The 1,393-nt window shown below is 35.6% G+C and overlaps 1 protein-coding gene across 1 annotated transcript; it reads right to left on the bottom strand.

The window, feature by feature from the left end:
• Positions 1-1,048, bottom strand: LOC111384576 (uncharacterized membrane protein YuiD-like). Its single transcript, XM_023008874.1, has 4 exons — positions 768-1,048; positions 546-680; positions 343-380; positions 1-263 (listed from the first exon to the last, which is right to left on the bottom strand). The coding sequence occupies exons 1-4, from the start codon at positions 945-947 to the stop codon at positions 155-157; spliced, it is 462 nt and encodes a 153-aa protein (XP_022864642.1). The 5' UTR covers positions 948-1,048; the 3' UTR covers positions 1-154.
• Positions 1,049-1,393: the final 345 nt, after the last annotated feature.

The raw sequence follows: 1,393 nt of genomic DNA, 5'->3' as shown, positions 1-1,393 counted from the left end.
TTTTTTTTTCTTTTTTTCAAATGCTTGATACAAGCTAGAACAAAATACTACCACTAATGTTGTCCCCTTCATGCAAAAAAGTAAGCTCAAACCCGCAAACCCTCCATTTCAAAGTCCCCAAGTTCAATTTGCACATTGATGCATAGTTAAGTGATCAAAGCGTAAAGGAAGAAAAGACAGTAGTTGGAACACAAACCTGTGCATCATACATGACAAGGCTTGCATAAACTACAGCTAAACCAAAAATTGCATCAGAGAAACCCCTGCAATAACTTCGTAATTAGAATCAAAACTGAAGGAAATTTTCTATTTAATGAATAAAATAAATGAGGGAAAAAGTACCTTTCCAAACCAAGAGAAGTCGCAGTGGCCACCACAGCCTGTAATTTGGAATACATATGATCCATTAAAAACCCTATTTGATATGGAATGAAATTATAACCACGAAAACCCATCGATCATCAGATTACGATTTCATAACCCTAGCCTAGCCCAAAAAACAAATATATAATCATATGCATAAGCAGGATAGTAGAAAACATTACAGAGGAATGGGTAGAAGGGAACCCTCCAGCCTGAACCGCAGCCTTAACATCAAAATTCTTGCCATAAAATAAAGTTGAAGTAATTGGCTTTGACAATTGCCCAATTGCAGCAGATAAAGCTGCAGCTATCAAAACCTGTACACAATCAATTAACCAAGAAGTTGCGAATCATGAAAAAAACACCCGAAGAAATTCATGACCCATTAAAAAGAATAACCTAACCTTGTTCTGGAAAATGTCAGCAACATCACTGACTGCAGTTGCAGGACATGCTAGTTTAGATATACACCGAAATGGAAAATAAGAACGAATTCTTGAATTTTTGCGTATCAAAAATTGGGTTTTAGGAGGATTAAGAATAGTATCTGGGCAACTGTAAAATCTACAAGATTGCAGGAACATAATTACAAAATTGAATCCCCTTCTTTCTCCTTTCAGAAGAGCGAAAGAACATAAAAAGTTTGCGTCCGAATCTGGTCGTTGAATCACCCGGCCATCTTTTTAAAGAGGCCTTTGACCAACTTTAAGGGAAGGAAAAAAAAAATTAAATAATTGAAAACCAAGAAAAGGGCAGTTTTACCCTTGTCATTTTGAAGAGAGCAATGCAAAGAGTGAAAGTTGTTGTAGCAACGACCACCAACGATCAAGGCACCAATCAAGAAGGCAAAAAATCGATGACCCAATTGGCCATTTCTTTTAACTTCGTCTAAAAAATGTAAGTTGTTTTATTTAAAATAAAGCATGTTTATATGTATATTTGTTGAGAAATCATTGTGTTTATGGTTGTGATTTGTAATTTGGACAAGATTTTCATGTTGGGGAGCAAAAAAAAGTCGAGATCGCTGAAA

This window comes from Olea europaea, unplaced genomic scaffold (genome assembly GCF_002742605.1).
Source record: "Olea europaea var. sylvestris unplaced genomic scaffold, O_europaea_v1 scaffold29406, whole genome shotgun sequence".
Lineage (NCBI taxonomy): Eukaryota > Viridiplantae > Streptophyta > Magnoliopsida > Lamiales > Oleaceae > Olea > Olea europaea.
Note: the sequence above shows the minus strand (reverse complement) of the source record. Positions and strands in the feature narration are given on the sequence as shown.